Below are 20,081 nucleotides of genomic sequence, written 5' to 3'. Positions count from 1 at the left end.
TGAAAGACTTGAATGTAAAACCTAAAACCACAAAACTCCTAGAAGAAAACAGGTAGTTAGCTCTTTGACATTGGTCTTGGCGTTGAATTTTTGGATCTGACTCCAAAAGCAAAGGCAACAAAAGCAAAAATCAGTAAGTGGGACTATATCAAACTAAAAGGCATCTGTACAGCAAAGGAAGCCATCAATAAAATGAAAATGCTGTCTATTGACTGGGAGAAAATATTTGCAAATCATGTATCTGATAAGGGGTTAATATCCAAAATGTCTAAAGAACTCAATAGCTAAAAAAGCAGTCTGATTGAAATAGACATTTTCCCAAAGAACTTATACAGGTGGAACATATACAGGTGGCCAACAGGCACATGAAAAGATGCTCATCTTCGCTAATTATCAGGGAAATGCAAATCAAAACCACAATGTGATAGCACCTCATACCTGTTAGAGTCGAATTGACAAGAAGTAAGTGTTGGCAAGGATGCGGAGAAAAGGGAACCCTTATATACTGTTGGTGGGAATGCAAATTGGTGCAGCCACTGTGGAAAATAGTATGGTGGTTCCTCAAAATATTAGAAATAGAGCTATCATGTGATCTGGTATTTCACTTGTGGGTATTTTTCCTGAAGAAAATGAAAACATTAATTTGAAAAGATATGTTCGTTGCAGCGTTATTTACAAAAATAGCCAAGATATAGAAACAACTTAAGTGTCTGTGGGTGGATGAATGAATAACGACGATGTGCCATATATATCTGTGTAGTATATACATACACATACACACACACACATATATATATATACACATACACAGTGGCCGTGCCTTTTGCAACAATGCGGATGGACCTTGGGGGTATTATGCTGCAGGAAATAAGTTAGATTCCATTGATCTGTGGAACCTTAGAAACGATCAAACAAAACTCAGGTACAGGGAACACATTGATGGTAAACAGAGGGGAAAGGGGTTAGAGGGCTAGGGGGGGTCAGTTGTATGGTGTTGGATGGTAACAAGATTTACTGTGGTGATCATTTTAGATGTATATAAATACTGAATCATTATACCATACACCTGAAACTAATATAAGGTCATATACTATTTTACCTCAATTAAAAATATATTCTATATGTAAATCACATAATGGAGCCAACACATTAGATACTCTGCAAATCAACTATAATATGATTAAAATTATTTATCTAATAAATTGCTCTATAAAAGGTGGGCAGAACCGCAAAAAAAATACTATGTAATTGAATAAAAGAGAACTTGAAAGAAATGAAGGAATCCTGAATATCAGAAAAATGCTTTTTCACTGGAAGTATGAGTTACAGGGGGAAAAAAGGTTATAAAGAACATAAATGGATGAGTTAGTTTTTGAACTATATGTGTCAGTTCAGAGTATTTCTTGACTCCCTGACATAAAGGAGTAGGGAATGAACACTTCTTTTTACTCCCATCTCCTGATTTTGGTTGATTTATTCTGTGCTCTGTTAAGATTCCTAACATCTACGTTCTCTCACACTTTGTTTAGTTCTATATTAAGCAATTTTAGTCCTCATTACCTCAGTACTGTGGCTTCTCCATTCCTGAGTTGATGAATCTCTTGATTGACTGAATTTCCTGGTCAGGTAATCCTCTCAAGCTATAGATGCTGTGTTCCTTGACTTTTTTTTTTTTTTTTTTTTAAGATATATTTATTTGAGAGAGAGTCGGGAGCGGGGCAGAGGGAGAGGGAAAGAAAAGTCCTGGGAGGACTCGTGCTGAGCGCAGAGCCCAACATGGGGCTCAGTCTCATGACTCTGAGATCACAACCTGAGCTGAAACCAAGAGCTGGATGCTCAACTGGCTGAACCACCCAGGCGCCCCCCCCCTTCCTTGAGTTCTTGCATACTCGCTTGAGAATGCTTGTCTTTTGTTTTTATACTTGAAGGGTTATTTGACTAGGTATAAAATTTCCAGATCACAATTTCCTTCCCTTGGAACTTAGCAAATATTGCTTATTGATCTCATAGTATTTTTTGATTGGCTGGATTTCCTTTTTTATTTCATCCGGAAGGATTTGTGAGTAGTATATTTCTTTAGTTTTAATGCTGTTGTTTCCTTTAATGTTTTGAGTCTGTCTACCTGGTGTTTTCATTGTTGAAAAACAACTTGGCATGAGGTGATATTCTTAGGAACACTTTCATTAGAACTGTGTGGTCATTATTTTATTTTATTGGGGCAATGAATGTTACTGTAGAAAAGTCTGATTTCTTTTCTGCCTCCTTGAAAGTGACTTGCTTTCTCATCCGAAATGCCTGACAATTTTTTCCTTTATTTTTGAAGGTCCAGTAATATAACCAAGATACATCTGCGTGTCATCCATAATCATTTTTTCTTGGATTACAGTATACTCTTTAATCTGTAGGTTTATGTCTTCAGTTAGAAGCATTTTCCTTATTTATTACTATGAAAATTTTTTTGTCCAATTATTAGGTCCTCTACTTTATGACACCAGTTTTCCTTATGTTGAATTTTCTCTTGTTCTCCATATATTTTATTTTCTAATTGTCTTTTGCTTCTGCATTTACTTTAATCATCTCACATGTTCCTTTTTATCAGTAATTCTGTTTCCACCAGTGTCTATTCTATTCCCTGATGTTTTAAAAGAATTCGTTAAGTAATGATATGTTTATTGGCTGTATATGTTTCTTCAGCACAAAGTACTGTTTCATATTACGCTGCTTTATCTTGCCTTTTAGAGGTTGTTTTTAATTGATTGTGATGTTTTTAAGTTCTTTATTATGAATAGACCTTTGAAAATTTTCTTTGGCTTCTTGGGTTATGTTTCCTTCCAGAATGGGTTCTTTGCCATTTATATGCCTTACTCATTTCTTCAACTTTTTCCTTTCATTTATCTTCTTTTTTATTTCTTCTAAGCTGTAATATATGTGCATTGTCTTTTCAGCATGTTGGTGACTGATGTAGAGAACATCAGCCTACTTACATATGGTGTTGATGAATTATTTTTAATATCTTACCCATCTTACCTAAATGTGTTTTTCTCCCGGGCCTCAATTTGAATGCTGGGTATTGCTGGGAGCAGAGAAGGGGAAGCAAAGGAAAAGGGGTGACTGAGAGAGCCAGATGGGCAATATGACTTTTAGGCTCTGCTCTCTTAAAGTACTCAGTGTTCCCCTCCTGAATTTCCTCCAACTACTCATACCTTGTGTGGGTATATCCTCGAGCCTCAGACCTTTCAGTTCATTTTGCTCTGAGCCCTAGAAAGTGACCCCCTTCTCCAAAAATGTGGAAATGTTTAAAAACTTTTACCCTTGGTTGACTTTTCCCTGTATTACTTATTCCTTGCTCAGTTCTCCTTCTTGCCATTTTGGATAAGTATTTGGATTTTGTTTCTTTTTTTTTTTTTTTTAAGATTTTATTTATTTATTTGACAGAGAGACAGCCAGCAAGAGAGGGAACACAAGCAGGGAGAGTGGGAGAGGAAGAAGCAGGCTCCCAGTAGAGGAGCCTGATGCGGGGCTCAATTCCAGGACCCTGGGATCAGGCCCTGAGCTGAAGGCAGACGCTTAACAACTGAGCCACCCAGGCACCCCATGGACTTTCTGTTTCTTATTTAGACTATCACTCCTCAAAAGTTGTTGCAAGACGTTGTATATTTCATTGTTGCTGATAGAATTTAGCTTTTAAAATTTTTATTTTAAATTTTTGTTGTAATCGGTTTCGAATAAGGGAGATTCTATAATCTAGCTCAGGGTTTCTTAACCTTGGCATAAATGGTAGTTTGGATTGGGTAGTTCTTTTTTGTAGGGGATTGTCTTGTGGATTGTGGAATGTTTTTGTTTGTGTTTTGTTTTGTTTTGTTTTGTTGGGTTTTGCCTTGTGGGATGTTTAACAGCATCCCTGGCTTCTACGCACTAAATGCCAGTAGCATTCCCCTAGTTGAGACAATTAAAAATATCTTCAGACATTGCCAAATATTCCCTGGGGAGAAAAATCACCCTGGGTTTGGAACTGCTGATTAACTTATTCTCTCATCTTTACTCCTCTTGCTAAACATCTGCATCTAAATTTTAAATAGTTCTTTCTTGAAGAGCCTGGTAAGTGTTGCCAAAGATGCACATCAGATTTAGGGAAAAAAGCTCAATATACTCTTGCAATTCAACTTAATATTACACGAATGTTAACTGTATAGGACTTATAAGCTGTCTGAGTAGTAATCCATGAATTAAAAAAAAGGTTTATGAACAAAGTGGAATTTTACTGAGTGAAAAAATTGAGACTTTTTTAACAACTTATTGTTTGGAGTAATGATACTCACAGGTTTACTTTTTTCTCCCTCATTAGTTAAAATCATGTTGATAGCCAAGTAAGTGAAGAAAATTCTTATTGGCAATTCAGTTGTTCTCCGTTTAGGAGACTGACACTCTCCAGTTCTAAGCTAAATAATTGTCATGGTAAAGTAATTTCCTTGAAAAGAACAGGCATTGATTCGCTCCTGTTACTCACAAATCCTATTTCAGTCAAATTGGAAAACTATTAAGTTTTTGGGAAAAAAATCAATAGGTATCAGGAAACCATTAGATCTTGTGGCCCTTGCTATATCTTGCATGAGTAATCACTGTAAACAGCTGACAGGTATTTCACTGTTGACACAGAGTGATGCTTGGGGGACCACATCTCCTCAGGGTAGGTGGACAGCTTCAGACACGGGAATGAGTTCAGTTATCCTTGTTTTTCCCTAGTACTCATTCTTTTAGACAGCCCTGTCACTAACTGGACCTGAGATGCTTTGAAAAATCAAATACTTTCTTTACTGCCGGTTTTCTTTTTCTTGTGTAGTGGCATCCTAATCAGGGCTTGTACTTTGCTACTGAACCAGTTTCTGTCAAAAACAAGTTTTAATTTCTTCGAAATTTTTTTTCCTCAGACCCAAATTTTCTATCAGTATTAAATAAATAGTATAAGGTTTTATTTAGTAATGCTGTAGAGTATATAATTTTACCTTCTGTTCTTTTTCTTCTATAAAACTTACAAGTTTTTCTATTTTTCGGTCAAGTGGCTTCCAAATTATCTATGTTGGTTTTGCTTCCCTTTAGAGAGATAATTCATTATTTGTGAACTGTATGATTACTAAATTGGAGAGAGAAAACATAAAAATAAGTCCCGTGTGCACATATCCATAATGCCCAAATTATTTGGTAATACGTATTGGTAGATTATTATGGGATTGATAGAAGCTTGGTGTTGGGTTTCTATGTGATAAGAGCTGATCTGTTTTTCTTTCTTTTTGAGGGGGTAGGGTGGAGAAGGGAGAGGGGAAAAATGAGTATAAGTAATAAAAGGTTCTATCATTGTAATTCTCATAAGTTTGGAAAGCCATACATACTTTGTATATGTGTTCGCCTGCTAATTCTGTCAGGACACCGTAAAACAGCCTGGGTAAAATAGTGTTTCTCAGTTTGAGTAAATATTTTTATTTGATGAATATTTTATATATTTTTCAGGTGCTGTAGCTTCTATGTTTTGGGTTGATGCTGAATTAGGGGTTGATATTTATCTTGATGGTAAGTTAAAACAAATATTCTTTTGTTTTCAAGTAAAATGTTATGGTTTAGATTTTTTTTTTCATTCACATTATAATTTTAATCTTCGCATTGTTACTCTTTTTAAACTTGTTTAGTTTGATAATGAAGTAAGATTCCAAAGCCCCAGACAGTAGTAGAACTAGATGTCAGGTCTTAATTTCAGCTCTCAATTTAGTGCTTCCACTCTGGTTTTCCTTTAAAATGCTATGTCAGTTTCATATATCCTCTGACTTATGTGCTTAGTATGTTAGAGAGTTTTTAATTTTATTTAAAATATACAGTATGAGGATCATATTTATGCTTTCATTTACCCTTGAAGATGAGAGTTAAGCAAAGCCCCCACCCCTACTTTCTTTGCCTTAACACTTTTTGGGCAATTTTATTCATAGACTTCATTTAAGACATACGGAAACTTTCTGAATGAAGTAACTGTGCTCCACCCACCTTTCTTTCTTTCTTTCTTTCTTTCTTTCTTTCTTTCTTTCTTTCTTTCTTTCTTTCTTTCTTTCTTGATTTTATTTATTCATTTGACAGAGAGAGATAGCAAGAGAGGGAAGACAAGCAAGGGGAGTGTGAGAGGGAGAAGCAGGCTTCCCGCCAAGCAGGGAGCCCGATGCGGGGCTCGCTCCAGGACCCCGGGATCATGACCTGAGCTGAAGGCAGATGCTTAATGGCTGAGCCTCCCAGGCGCCCCAACCCGCCCACCCTTCTTTAAACCAGGTCTTCCATAGACTGAAGAGTGAAATTTAAGACTGTGCCCAGTCATTTGGCTCTGGTATATGTAGCATGTAACTGGTTGAATTCCCTAGGCATCAGACTCCTTCTGCTGTTATCATTTGAAAAAATTATTTGGCGTATAAATTCAGAGATTGCTAAACTAATTGACCATTTGGAAACTTAGGTAAATGTTATGGAAGATAATTGTGTGAGTTAGATTTGGTGCAAATTGCTAGGAATAAGATCTCTTAAGGCATCTCATCTGTTAAGCAGTAATATAAATGTTAAGAAAAGTCTTGATTTTGATAATGTGAATATATAAACTGGAAATAACCTGTCTTGTATAATTTATCACATTCCAGTTTATATTATGGAATTTGTCTCATCATATTTTGGATTGTAAGCTTTTTAAAGGCCAGAGAAATCTAACATTCTTTACTTCTTTACTTCTTTGTTTATGTAATTTAAAAAATTATTTTATAACACCTCTAATGCCTTAAAATGGTGCTAGACACTCAGTACACATTTGAAATGTGTCTGTTTGTGGAACTGAATTAAATTGAAGCTTTGGCAAGAGAAAAACCAATATTTTATTGAGTAACATTTGTGAACTGAAATAAGTTAGTTGTGATTTTCATTCTCATGCATAAAGGTGATTAAAAGATGTATTCCTTTGTAGGTATCGTAACTGTTGTGGATTCAAAATATGGATTAAAAGTAAGTTGAAAGAGTGCTGTGAATTGCTAATTATTTGTTAAAAGCTTTGTATATAGGGATTGATTATATTATTTTTTTCTACCTTTTTGTTTGAATATTTTAACAAAAAGGTTTTTTTTTTATCATGAAGAATAGGTGAAATTTGTGTGTCTTTTAATTGCTGTGTTTTAAAATTAAGTGTATATTTTCTGTTACTCTGGCTTGATGTGATAGAAGTTGGAAGTGTAATATTTTGTAATGATGATATTACAGGATAAAGTTTGGGTGTGTTTAACTCCTCACTGGGATTCAACCCCAATGTTGATGAGTTTTTCTATTTGATAGAAGAAATTGAGCTTCATAAAGCATGTAAGAACTTTTTTCTCTTGTTAAACTGCTATCAGACACAAACTGGAAATAATTGCCTTTAAAAAAATAATTGCTTTACCTTATTTTGAAGAAATCAGGATTTATATGTAGGTGTAGTGAGGAGAAACTCTCCTTTAAAAGGTATCCTCCTGTGAATGTTTTCATAACTGCCAAGTTCTTCAAATGCATTTAAATGGACTTTAAGTCATAAAATGCACTTAGTAAGATTTTTAAAAACATATTGCATAAAATAAAACAGTATTTCTCAACTTTCCAAGTGAAATACTACTAAAGGGAAAAGAGAATGAAATTATCCTCCATCTCCCATTCCCATTCTGTGATGTGAATAGCCCCCTAAGTAATCATTTCTTAGAAGTTTAAATTTATTTAAAAATTCACATCCATTTTGTATTCTCCACAATATATCTGAATTTGTTAATTTGAAAAAGTTTTCCTTCCGGGACACCTTGCTGGTTCAGTTGGTGGAGTATGAGACTCTTGATCTCGGGGTTGTGAGTTCAAGCCTCGTGTTTGGTGTAGAGATGACTTAAAAAAATAAAATCTTTAAAAAACTGTTTTCCTTCCAAACCTTCAATAAAATTATGCTCTAGGAATATATGGCAGGCTTGTTAAGTGGTTACCAATATCCCTTCACTGGCCCTTGGTCTCCCTCAGGAATAGAGCAGTCTAATTTGAGATGTTTGGAAAAGAATTTTCTTTCTTTCTTCCTTTCTTTCTTTCTTTCTTTCTTTCAGATTTTATTTATTTATATATTTATTTGAGAGAGAGGCAGAGACAGAGCACAAGCAGGTAGAGGGGCACAGGAGAGGGAGAAGCAGGCTCCCCGCTGAGCAGGGAGCCTGACGTGGGGCTCGATCCTAGGACTCCAGGATCTTGACCCGAGCCGAAGGCAGACACTTAACCAACTGAGCCACCCAGGCACCCCCTGGAAAATAATTTCTTTGTAGATTTTAAGTCCAAATTTATTAATCATCTTAAGAATCAAAGAAAGATTCCAAATATTATAATTTTACTCAGAAAAATTCTGACTGTTCTGAAACCCTGATATTTCTAACAAAATATTTATGGAGGAAGCAAACCAAATCAAATTCTTCATTCTGAATGTTTATTATAGGCACGTTTGAATTCATCTCTTGTATACATTTATTACCAAATTTGGCATACCTACGGGAGAGATAGCAGTTAAGATACTTTATTTGTTTTCTTGATAGACCTAAGGTGTCATACCCAGTGTTAAACTCTTTATGTATTTATGATTACAGGAATAATTTTATATGTATATTTAGATGTGCAGAGGAGTTAAAGAGAATCTATTATCAGTGTAATTGAGGCCAAATAAACAAAGCAACATTCTGAATAATGCAAACACAGTAAACGTTTAACCTCCTGCCACCTTGATAAAACCTCTTAAATTATTAAATCAATATACCTACACAAAACTGACATACTGTCAGGATAATGGAAACTTTAGATTTTCTAAGTCAGATGCCAGATAAATAACTTTTCCTTTATATAAAGAATTTGCCCACTTGTCCAATTCCTCTGGTTGCAAAGCTTGACCCCAGTAGCTGCTTGTGATTCAGAGAATTCTGAGGCAGTACAAGTAATGACACTTGGATAATGGGCAGCAATTTAAGGGTGTCATGCTTCACAGAGCCAGCCCATCACAAGTAAAGCTGAGAAATGGTACCCTGTGGCCAGGCAGCCAAATTGAAACTGAAGTGGTAATTGATATCATGGGCTATCACTCTAATGGGATTGTCACCCATTGATCTGAAATATTCATTTTTTAATCACGGGCAAAGAATTGGACAACTTCAAATGACAGCTTTCTATTCTCAGGACTTGACACCCAGGCTGCCAACATTGTTCTTTTCAGTTCTACAAACGTGACAGCATTTAATGCAATAGAATCGGTGGATGAAGTTACACAGGAAAGGTCAAGTGAGAGGTTTCTTTTTGGCTCTTCTGTTATATTGCACTAGCTGTTGAAACAATTCAGTCAGAAAACAGTTTGGCTTGGAAAAGACTGGAAAAATAAATAGACTGACTTTATGCAATAATCGTTTTCTAACAGCTGAAATAGCGTCAGATCTATAACCAGTCCGTTAAGAAGAGAGAGCTGCTGCTGCTTTTTAAAAATGTCGTCTGACATCTTTGACACTAGATTTCTTTCCATTTTGGTCAACAACGGCGTTTTCCCCCGTATCTTTCTCTCTTCTTTTCGGTCCAACTTATTTCTGTTTCTGCAGAAGGGGATACCTGATAGCCCTTACTGAAGTCAGGTCTACTGTGATGTTATTTCACAGGGTTTCTTTCTTTCTTACTCTGTGCTGGGTTGGAGGGTTGAACCTTGACTTTTGGGAAGTGTTGGGTTAATTAATACCAAAATCATTTTGGTCTTTTTCAATATATAAGCAAAAGCTATAGTCTTTCAGCAGAGATGAGGAATCCTTTGGGCATATGTATACATTCTCTCACACACACATACACACACTAAAATTTTTGAAAAAAAATTTGCAGATGTTTTCCTTCCTTGCCTGTACGGGTAGAATATCAAAATTCCCATTTTTTAACTTTATAAATGCAAGTTATCCAACTGAGTAACCAGTATTGGAGAATGTCCCTTTGACTAAAAGACAACTGGTCTTTTTGCAGAGTTTGACTTGGGGAGGTAGGAAGTTGGATAAGGGAAATAAATATTGGGCTGATACCCAGAGAAAATCAATGCTGGTGTGCATTTATTATTTCTTTATGTTTGTATGGTCTTCAAAAATGCATAGAACAGGGCTTTTATCTCTTTTTCTATAATTATATGTGATTATTGCATGCCTTATCTGTAATAGAATTGTACATATTGCTTATTTTTATTTGGGGGATTTTATTTATTTATTTATTTTTTTAAAGATTTTATTTATTTATTCGACAGGATAGAGACAGCCAGCGAGAGAGGGAACACAAGCAGGGGGAGTGGGAGAGGAAGAAGCAGGCTCGTAGCAGAGGAGCCTGATGTGGGGCTCGATCCCATAACGCCGGGATCACGCCCTGAGCCGAAGGCAGACGCCCAACCGCTGTGCCACCCAGGCGCCCCTATTTGGGGGATTTTAAAGTGTTTTTATATTTGGTACTTCTTGACTGCCTGAAGTTAGTAAAATGTTGGTTTTTCCCAGTTAGCTTTGAGTGTAGATTTCTAATCTTCTGGAGAAGTAAATGTGTTAAAAACATGGGTTTGTGAAACTACTGTTAGTTCCATTTAGATATGGAAATTCAAAAACAAAATATCTAATTTTCCTGCCATATCTTTTTTTTTTTTTTTTTAAAGATTTTATTTATTTATTTGACAGAGATAGAGACAGCCAGCGAGAGAGGGAACACAAGCAGGGGGAGTGGGAGAGGAAGAAGCAGGCTCACAGCAGAAGAGCCTGATGTGGGGCTCGATCCCATAACGCCGGGATCACGCCCTGAGCCGAAGGCAGACGCTTAACCGCTGTGCCACCCAGGCGCCCCCTGCCATATCTTTTTTTATACCCCACAAACTGACAGCCAGATAGCCCCAAATTCATATGTAAATAAAGCTTCCAAAAGGTCAACAATACACTATTTTGAAAAATATTTCAAATTTTCAAATCCTGAAATATTTCAGGATCTTTCAAACAGATACCTTGCTAAAAATACATCGTTAGTGAATAGATATACTGCTGAATAGAAGGGGATTTATTGCTGCACATTATATAGAATATTTCAAATAATAACATCCACTTTTTCAACAAATAGGGGTGTTAACTGGAATTCATTCAACAAATTATTTGTTGAGCCTGGTGCCAGGTACTATTTCCAGGATGGTATCAGCCATATTCTCTACGGGACATAATAATAGGGTTTGCAGTAGCCTCAGGCCAAGAATAATTAGCAAAGATAGTGAACTTCTTCTTTTGGCAAGAAAGTTTTTGATATAATACTCTAATAATAATAATAAAATTTTGAATGTAATTTTTAATTAATCTCTATGAGAATACTCTTACGTGATTGTTAACATTTAGGTAACATCTGTATCCAAGATTGATTTTATGTAACAAAAAAGCTTTCATTCACAAGTTTTTAAAATTATATGATCATTTTACTTATATTGAACATGTTTTCAGTTTTTGAAAAATACCCCTATAAAAGAGTATCCTGTGACAGTATTAGATTTAGTTTCTTCTTTTATAAAATGAGAATAGCCATTTCCTCTAATTCTTATGAAGGCTAAATGAGATAATGTATGTAAAATGATTTAAGAATTGTGAAGTTTGATTTAAATACAAAGAATATTAATGTAATCAAATTGCCCTCAGTAGGCCGCTTTTTCTTGTGACAGAGAGCATCTCTTGAAGGTTAAAGTGATGAAGGTGGAATGTTTTGCAGACATGAACCTTATGGCATTGATGCCTTTAGGGATTTAAGTAGAATTATGGAAAAATAATAACTGCTTCCAGAGAGATGAAAGCTGCCTTGTGGGCCCCTAAGTCAGTGTCACAATATTTTTTTTTTTTTTTTAAAGATTTTATTTATTAATTCAACAGAGATAGAGACAGCCAGTGAGAGAGGGAACACAGCAGGGGGAGTGGGAGAGGAAGAAGCAGGCTCATAGTGGAGGAGCCTGATGTGGGGCTCGATCCCGTAACGCCAGGATCACGCCCTGAGCCGAAGGCAGACGCTTAACCGCTGTGCCACCCAGGCGCCCCCACAATATTTTTTTTGGAGCTAGTTTGACTTTGGAGAGGTCAGCAAAGTAAACAGTTGCACTGAGGGGCCAGATCACTTAAGTGTGGGTTTCTCTAAATGACCACCTGCTCCTAGGCTGGAATTGGGGCTGTGGCCTTCCCACAGCTTGTTTCAAGGGAATAGGAAGGGCTCAGCACTGAGTCTATATTGTGTGTGATGCTGGGGAGGGAAGTGGAGTGTGCAACCGGAATGGATGGAAGTGTATTAGATTTTGAGAAAGTCTCTTTCAGCATTTATCTCTTTTACATATAAGTAATAATGAATATTTAGAACAAAAACAGTTTTGTGAAAAGGAAAAGGCTTATAATTTGAATTGTAATGCTGTTTGTTTTTATTGACATTATTTAAATCTGGAGGGTTTTCCTTTTAAGAAAAAGGAGGAGATGTCAAGGAGACAGAATTTTAGTCCTGCCCCTTCCCCCAAAAAACTACAGTTTCACTGTAGGAAAACAATTACAAATGGGGAATAAAATGCTTTCAGTTAGAAAAATTACTTCTGCATTTGTGTATTCAGTAATAGAACTTGTTGAAATCTATATTGGAAGCAAGAAAGGAGTCGCCAAAGTAAAATTCTTTGTGTTGACATTAGCATTTGTGTTCTCCCACAGTAACTTTTTTCAAACTTTGTTTTTGTTTAGCATTTAGAAGAAGAAAAACCGGATGGCCTTATCAATGAAGCTTCTAGGTATTTATATTTAAAGTATATATTGATTACTGGTTAATCGGAAAGGGAAAATTATTATGAAAACCAAAACCAAAGTGAGAAATGAAAAAACATAGTCAAGGAAAATTTTTCTTTTTTCCCTGTAATTGAATCATTTCTATTTATAATGGTCTGATAACTAAAATTTTATATAAAACTTTTATATATATCATAAAATGAGTGTTGGGTATAGCAGTTCTTCGAGAGGCGCTTGGGAGCAGTGAACATTTAAAAACTTTTCTTGTTCTTACATGATTTCTTTGGGATTCAAGAGGATGATGAAGAAAAGAGTTGGTTCACTTACTGCCTTCTTCAGCAGTAATTAATTTGATTCGTATATTCACTGTTATTCAGAACACAAGAGGAGGAAATATGGAAATAGTTTTAATTGGCATTTAGAACATTTTTTTTTGTTTAATACCTTTATGTTCCTAATTGGGTTGTCTTTAGACTTAGAAATACTTAAATCACTTTGCCTACTCTAAGCATATTCTTCTAATGGGGGAAAAAGGCTTTGGGATAAACCACAGTTGCTAAGTCTTCTGCTGGGGTTAAGGGGGAGTCTCCCTGAGATTTGCTAAGGATCATCCAGACATAAATAATAGACTGCAAGCAAGCAGTTGGCTTCCTCTCATTTTGGACTATGGTGCTTTGTGGTGCTACAATCCTGCCTGAACACTGCATTGGGTATGTAGGTATGATTCAGATTAGACTGAACTTAAACATTTTAAATTTTTTCCTTAATAAAATATATTTATTATAGAAAATGTAAATAGGCCAAATAGAAAATAGCTGTGTCATAAAAGCCACAATAAAGATGGGGCACCTGGGTAGCTCATTCAGTTAAGTGGCTTGATTTTGGCTCAGGTCACGTTTTCTGGGTGTGAGATGGAGCCCAGCGGCAGGCTCTGCGCTCAGCGGGGAGTCTGCCTCTCTCCCTCTCTCTCTCTCTCTCTCACCCTGTACCTCTGCCCCTTCCCCCAACTCATGCTCTCTCTCTCAAATAAATAAATCTTAAAAAAAAACAAAAAATAAAGTTAAACGTAGAAGGCCTCCAATTTAAAGATAGTAACTGTTTATATTTTGAGATGTCCACATTAAATCTTTATTCATAGAACACTTACTTAAATAAAAATGGGATTATGATGTACATACTGTTGAAACTTGCTTTTTCAGTAAATTAAAGTTAATTTATTTTTGAGAATTTGGCTATGTCTTTTGAAATAATTGGCTATATCTTCAGGTAGCATAAAACTAGAATTAGGAATAAATAGCCTAGTGATTAAAATTTCCAGAAGAATTGAGGAAAATTTAAAGAATCCTTAGCTCTACTACTCCTGTTAATAGAAAATAGGACTTCTATTTATAGTAAGCTATTTTGTTATCTAGCATTCTGTCAATGGGACAGAATAGCATTCTTTAACTTGCATGTCTGTGTATCTGTTTTACAGAGAAAATACTTATTTGTAGTGATGAGGAAGATACTTGTTCATGATCCTGATGTATCTTCTGAAGTGTAGTTTTAAAAAAACTGTTCAGTGTTCATGTTAGTTTGTTTTCTTTAAAAATTCCATATAACATGGAATATTTTAGTCAGTAGACTGTCCATATTTTTACCGTATTGAATATCTGAATTTTATGCATTTCTTTACAAAGAAAATTATGAGTTGAAAATGATCCTTGATTGAACTTTTGAGATTTATCTTTGTAGTTTCAGAGAAGCAATGAGAGCACTTAGTAAATATTTTTTGAATGAATACATGTGAAATCTGAATTTATATAGTGATGGATGCAATTTATTTTTACTATTTGAAGAATGATAAATAGGAGTAAAATCAGTTACCATATAGAGTACTATATAGTTCTTAAAGCTATTTGATCTGAAGGAAATGTTTCTATTTTTAATTTCTTAACATTTCTCTTTTGACATCTGTTCTTTCTTTGCTAATTTAGGCAAGTTGCTTTGGCAGATATCATCATCATTAATAAAACAGACTTGGTTTCAGAAGAGGATTTAAGCAAAGTAAGAACAGCCATTAGGTATGAAGTTTTAAGTGTTAACTACCTACAGATCCAAAGTGTACTATACAAAATATTTTTCCTATATTACCCTGTAGAAACTTAAGGTTCAAGTTGACCTGCTTCAGGTACCATTCTGGAATCATTTGTTGATGCCTAATTGACTGCTATGTAAATAGTAACACATAAAATCATTCCCCATTTCTTACGGAAGGTAGTGAGAATTCTTAGACTGATATTCAGGGTCTTCGGACCTCATCCTCCTTTTCCTGTCTTCTCTTTGCCTCTTTCTCTACAGGAAGTTCTCTAACTTTACTCAGGACGACTTACTTTCCCATGGATGTGTTTTGCCAGATCCTTTCTTTACTCTTACGTGTTCTCACTCTCACTCTGCCAATCCTTGAATTCCTTCCTTGTCTCTGTTTTTCTTTGCTTTCTTTTTTTTTCTTAAGCAATTTTATCCATTCTGTAGAGTTGTCCTGGCGCCTCCTTTTCTCGCTCGCTCCTCTGTGAAATCTCCCCTGACTCAGGTGGTCTCCTTGCCCTGAACCCTCACTGACTTTGTCTTTCTTGACTGTCATCAACCATGCCTGTCTCCTGGCTTGCTTTAATGTCTTCAGTGTCCATGGCCAAGGCTGGTCAACATAGGACAGTATGAATGGTACTCAAATATATGCTAAATGATTCAACTGTTATTTTGACTTTTCGAATGAGATTAGAGTTCAGGGACTTTGAATTATTTTTTAAGACCTAAATTAATAAATGCCATCTACAAAGAAACATTCAATAGCTTTTATTATTAGTCATCTTTAATGCATGTAATCTGCTGACATCGGATTTTGATTCTGTCAGTACCAGTTCATATAGTATGTTATAAGTTGAATCAATAAAGGTCAGGATCATGAGGAGATTGGCTGCAGTGATGAATGATTGAAGAAGAAAGAAATTCATATTTTTCAGCATATTTTGTTTTATTTTAATGTTAATATCCTTTGAGTCTTTACTATAGAAAACTGTAATACTGGCTCCATTTGGAGGGCAGGTGGTAGTGCTGCATAGTGTTTAAGATGATGGACTTTGGGATCTGATTGGATTCTACTCCTTGTTCTGTTTCTTGCTGTGTTCTTTTTGGTTCTCATCTCTAAAACAGGAAATAATACCTACTTCATTAAGTTTGGTTTAAGTGTTCATGAGACAGTGTAGGTGAACTATGCGCAGGGCCTGACACATAGTAAGTGCTCTGTTAGCTACTATTATCATTATTAGAGTGTAGATTTTTTTTTCCTGGTTTACATAGTAATTTCAAGCTACAATGAATAAAAATAGGAAAGAAATAGAAAAATGGTTGATATTTTTGAAAAGTCTAGAAAGATGAACGCAGTGAATGGAGATTACTTTTTTTACCCTTTGACTCTGGTCTCCTAAATTTTGTTTCTCTTTTCAAAATCCTCTGCATCATTTTGATTGCTGGAAAGGAGAACATAAATCCACGTAACAAACATGTTTGGCGTAAAAGGAAGGATTATTGCTACTGGGCTTTTCTGTCCCCATGTTGACTTTTTCAGCTGGGTCTCTAACAGCAGCAGTAGTGACTGTTAGCCAGCTTGTTGCCAGCCTGCTCTGTACAGCAATACCAGGAAAGAATTTGGACACAGTGCTTTGATAAATTACAGACCCTTTGGATTTTGACCTTCCATTGTACATCAGACTTGCAACTAACTGGGTATTAGACTTGGGGAGTTGGAAGAAGGTGAACATATCTGAGAGGAAGTGGCCATCAGATTATACAGTATATTCAGCAGAAAAGATTAAGAACTTTGTGAAATGGTAGAGAGACTTGCCTTGGAATCATTGTAGATGGGAAACCTTACTCATGAGAATAAGCTTGAACAAAAGGCATATATATTAAGCAAGTAACGCTGAAGGCAATGGAATTGGAGGTATAAAGGTAAATAGAGGAGGTATATAGTATGTTGGAAAGAATTTAACAAGTATTTTTGGTGCCATACAGAGGGAGTCCTGTTTCATTATCTTAGTATCAGAAAGGGAAGGACCAGCAGAGTAGGTAGAGATTCTAGTTAGGGAATGAAGAGGTTATTCTATGAAAGAACGTGGATGTGTGACTTACTGTTACTGTGAAAACTGAGGACGGGCTAGGGTCAAAGCCACTCACAACTAGGTTTTTATTTCTAGCCTGTGTATAGCACACAATGTGTGCTTGTGGAAAATTGAGTATCAGTAAAAATCTTGATTTATCTACTCATTTTTGAGAACATTAGAATTACTGGCTGTTTATGAATCATTTTTTTCTAAAGTGAAGGGTCTCTTTATAATTCACAAAGTAGCCCCTAGTTTGTCAGTTGTGCAGTAGATTTTTGCCTGTCATGTTTTAATACCTACGTGGAATAAACGTGATTTATGGTTAGAAAAAAAAATAGGCTATAAAAAATGTAAGTTTTGCTTTTCTGTTTTTTTCTCCAGATATATTTGTATATGCTTATTTCCTGTTTTAGAAATAATATCTTTTATAATCTTTAAAAAAGTTTAACATTCACTTTTTTACCTTTCTTCATTTTTATGTTTATTTCAGATCAATAAATGGACTGGGAAAAATTTTAGAAACACAAAGATCAAGGTACTTTTAAAAACCATTACTAATATTGACAGTAAATAATTTTAGTTAATAATAATTATTAAGTAATTGATAAATATGCTCGATTCTATTATAAGAAAGATACATGTGCATTTTTAAAAAATGGGATCCCAAAATGTTTTGAATGTTCTTTATAAATTATTTTGGTATATTTGGTTAATATGTTTGCTTCTTCTTGTAGCTGAGACTACAGAGCCATGGCAAGACTGGGTAACTGTGCTTTTGTTTCATGAGGAAGAAAACATAGGAGGTTTTGTCCACTCAGTAAAGTAACTAGTATAGAAAACTGTAAAAGTATATTATTAGGAATCTCAGCTTAGGTTGAGGTACTTAAATGGCATTCTAATATTTTCAAAAAACTTCCTAGTTTTTTGTATAGCTGCAAAAATAATCTGTCATGTAAAAATAGATGGAACCTTTAAGTTTCTAACACATCCTTTTTTATATCTTTATTTTCATTTCCTGTAGGTTCTTCTTTTTATTCTGTTCATACAGATGTGCATTACTTTATAAAAATAGACATATTCTTGAAACATCTGTGAAATGTATTTCTCTGGATTGAATTCTGTTTTCCAATGAATGCCATTATGATTTCAGAAGATTTCTTACAGGGATATGTCGTTAAGCTCCTTTTTTAGCAAGAATGGTNNNGCAGCTCATAGACCCAGCAACATGCAGCCAGCAGCTCTGAGGCTCACAGCTGGCGGTCTGGTGCCAACCCAGTCCTTAATTCAGAGATTCTTTACTTGGAAGTGCAGCAGAGGTCTTAGCTGAGAGGCTTGTCTGCTACAGCAGAGATTAGAGGTGCTGACAGACTGCCCTGAGCGTGAGGCAGGGACCGTGGCAGCTGCCTGTGTGCATGTGAGCAGCTGGGGAAGGAATTTGGTATGTGTTCTCAGAAGCCACTCATCTGCTGGCCGGGGTGGCGGAAGAATGCCCTTAGTGTAAGTCTTCTGCAAGCGTCACCAAATGCGCTCCCTGCATTTCAGATTCTAGTGTAGAAAATCTCTGGTAATCTAACTCATACCAGAGTCATTCCTCAGTTATGGGTCTTCTTTCTATTACATTTTACCATTTTCTTTCTCCTTAAATTTTCTCTTCATTACAGAGTGACACACAGATGACCACATAAAGCTGAAATAAGTTTTTAAAAACCATATCCATAAATAGCCATGGTTCCGTTATAATAGCATTTATTTGGTTCATATTTACAAACATCTCAGGTCAGTTTTTACAGGCCCCTGGATTTACCTTGCTTCGTTTTTCTTTCTGTTTGTTTTCATTTTAGACCGTTATGTCTTGCATAAAGGTTTTATCTTGAAGAGATTGTTGTGTAACAATTTTGATGTTTATATGACATTTCTAACAGTTCTATTATATCATAGAACAATAAACATGCAGTGATTAAGAATGAGCAAATGGATAAATTCTCCTTTTTTCTTCTGTTTCTTCAGTGTCTTGTGTTTGCCATTGTATCTGAGAATCTAGGGACTTTCTGAAATAGTACTTACTTGCTGTGGGGGCTGAAGTGGGATTAGGATCTTTTTCAGTGAAGATCAGACCTCCATGTAGAATTCTTACATGATCATGAATCTTACATTAAATATTTCCCCCAATTCCTTGAGGCATACCAACTTGAGCTTTCTGGTTTAGAAACGAGAGATCTGGTTTTTAACAAAGTGGTTGAAATCACTGATGGAAATTTTGTTTTACTGTGTTTTTTTTTTTTTTTTTAAATATTTTATTTATTTATTTGACAGAGATAGAGACAGCCAGCGAGAGAGGGAGCACAAGCAGGGGGAGTGGGAGAGGAAGAAGCAGGCTCCCAGCGGAGGAGCCTGATGTGGGGCTCGATCCCACAACGCCGGGATCACGCCCTGAGCCGAAGGCAGACGCCTAACCGCTGTGCCACCCAGGCGCCCCTACTGTGTTTTTTTTGTTTTGTTTTTAAATTTTGATGCTTCAAGCATTTTTGGTTGACAAACACAGATGGTAGTAAAACTGATAATAATAAGACTGCTGTAAGCATATGTAGAAAAGGCTTACCTTGAGTGTTTAAGTTGAGGAATAAGAATCACGTGCAACATTGTCTTATTGGTAAGATTTAAGTTCACTCTGAGGCAAATGGAAGTTCTAATGGGGCATATCAACTTCAGAAGTAGGAGTGGGAGATTAGAGGAACAGCCATTCTTAACTCTTCCTGACTCCTTTTTAATCTTAGAGATTTCAGAGGCCCGAACAGAGAAAAACTAAAATCCAGTTGTTCAATAATAAGTTAATCAATTCAGTAAAGTATTTATTGGGCATTCTATTAGTTGCTAGGCATCTCTTGGCTTGTTGAGGATTTAAGCAATGGATAAGGTAAAAACTCTGCCTTTGTGGTAGGTGATGAGTCATTTGGGGGAGACAGAAGTAAACAAGCAGAACCCAATATATTAAATATTATTAGTATAACAGAAGTATTAATTGTGTAGGGTCCTATAAGAACAAAGACATAGAGGAACAACTACTCAGCTCTTCCTTTTTTTTTAATTTTATTTTTTCTATTATGTT

General features: G+C 35.6%; 1 protein-coding gene across 5 annotated transcripts in view; it reads left to right on the top strand.

Moving 5' to 3' along the window:
- The window catches only part of CBWD1 (COBW domain containing 1), a 51,180-nt gene that overhangs the window by 15,477 nt on the left and 15,622 nt on the right, over window positions 1–20,081 (top strand). For 4 of the 5 annotated variants that reach the window (XM_008690933.2, XM_040620282.1, XM_040620281.1 and 1 more), the window contains 5 exons: window positions 5,506–5,565; window positions 6,983–7,020; window positions 12,792–12,838; window positions 14,810–14,896; window positions 17,466–17,510. In XM_008690933.2, coding sequence (XP_008689155.1) covers window positions 5,506–5,565; window positions 6,983–7,020; window positions 12,792–12,838; window positions 14,810–14,896; window positions 17,466–17,510 — 277 coding nt within the window. The remainder of the gene's footprint in view (window positions 1–5,505; window positions 5,566–6,982; window positions 7,021–12,791; window positions 12,839–14,809; window positions 14,897–17,465; window positions 17,511–20,081) is intronic. The other variant, XM_040620280.1, reaches the window with a different exon arrangement.

Source organism: Ursus maritimus, unplaced genomic scaffold (assembly GCF_017311325.1).
Source record: "Ursus maritimus isolate PB19 unplaced genomic scaffold, ASM1731132v1 scaffold_34, whole genome shotgun sequence".
NCBI lineage: Eukaryota > Metazoa > Chordata > Mammalia > Carnivora > Ursidae > Ursus > Ursus maritimus.
Note: the sequence above shows the minus strand (reverse complement) of the source record. Positions and strands in the feature narration are given on the sequence as shown.